The sequence below is a fragment of the Trypanosoma theileri genome, assembly GCF_002087225.1.
Source record: "Trypanosoma theileri isolate Edinburgh chromosome Unknown TM35_Tth_141_V1, whole genome shotgun sequence".
NCBI classification, from domain to species: Eukaryota; Euglenozoa; class Kinetoplastea; order Trypanosomatida; family Trypanosomatidae; genus Trypanosoma; species Trypanosoma theileri.
This window is the reverse complement of record NW_021639983.1, coordinates 4,163-4,564: the sequence shown is the minus strand read 5'-3', so window position 1 is coordinate 4,564 and position 402 is coordinate 4,163. Positions and strand designations below refer to the sequence as shown.

The window sequence follows — 402 nt, the reverse complement described above, 5'->3', positions numbered from 1 at the left end:
ATACTGCTGCTGCTGCTGTCTGCATCACCCTTCTTGTTGTTTGTGAGTTCAGGAGGAAGTGTTGTTGTTGTTGTTGTGGTGGTGGTGGTTGCATCTGTATTTCCGGCAACAGCTTCTTGGTTACTTGGTGCCTCACCACCTGCAGGGTCAGCATTACTTACATCGTTTGCAGTATTTGAACCCACAGTATTCTCCACAGATGAAGTGCTAGAAGGAGTATTACCTGTATTCTGGGGTGTGGGAGCTGAAGGTTCTTCTGATTGCGAACCACCAGCAGTTTCTTCTCTTGATGGTGTAGTACTGCTTACATTAGTTTGGGAAACAGATGTATCGGCTTTTTTGCTATCTCCAGCGGGAGGACGCTGTTCTACGTTGGCAGTATTCCTTAAGTGTTCATCTTGT

General features: G+C 46.3%; 1 protein-coding gene across 1 annotated transcript; it reads left to right on the top strand.

Annotated features, from left to right (window-relative positions):
• Positions 1 to 33: 33 nt before the first annotated feature.
• TM35_001411000 (uncharacterized protein) lies at positions 34 to 402 on the top strand (the record flags this gene model as incomplete). Its single annotated transcript, XM_029031888.1, has 1 exon — positions 34 to 402. A coding segment is annotated over one exon (369 nt), but the record flags the coding sequence as incomplete, so codon positions are not given.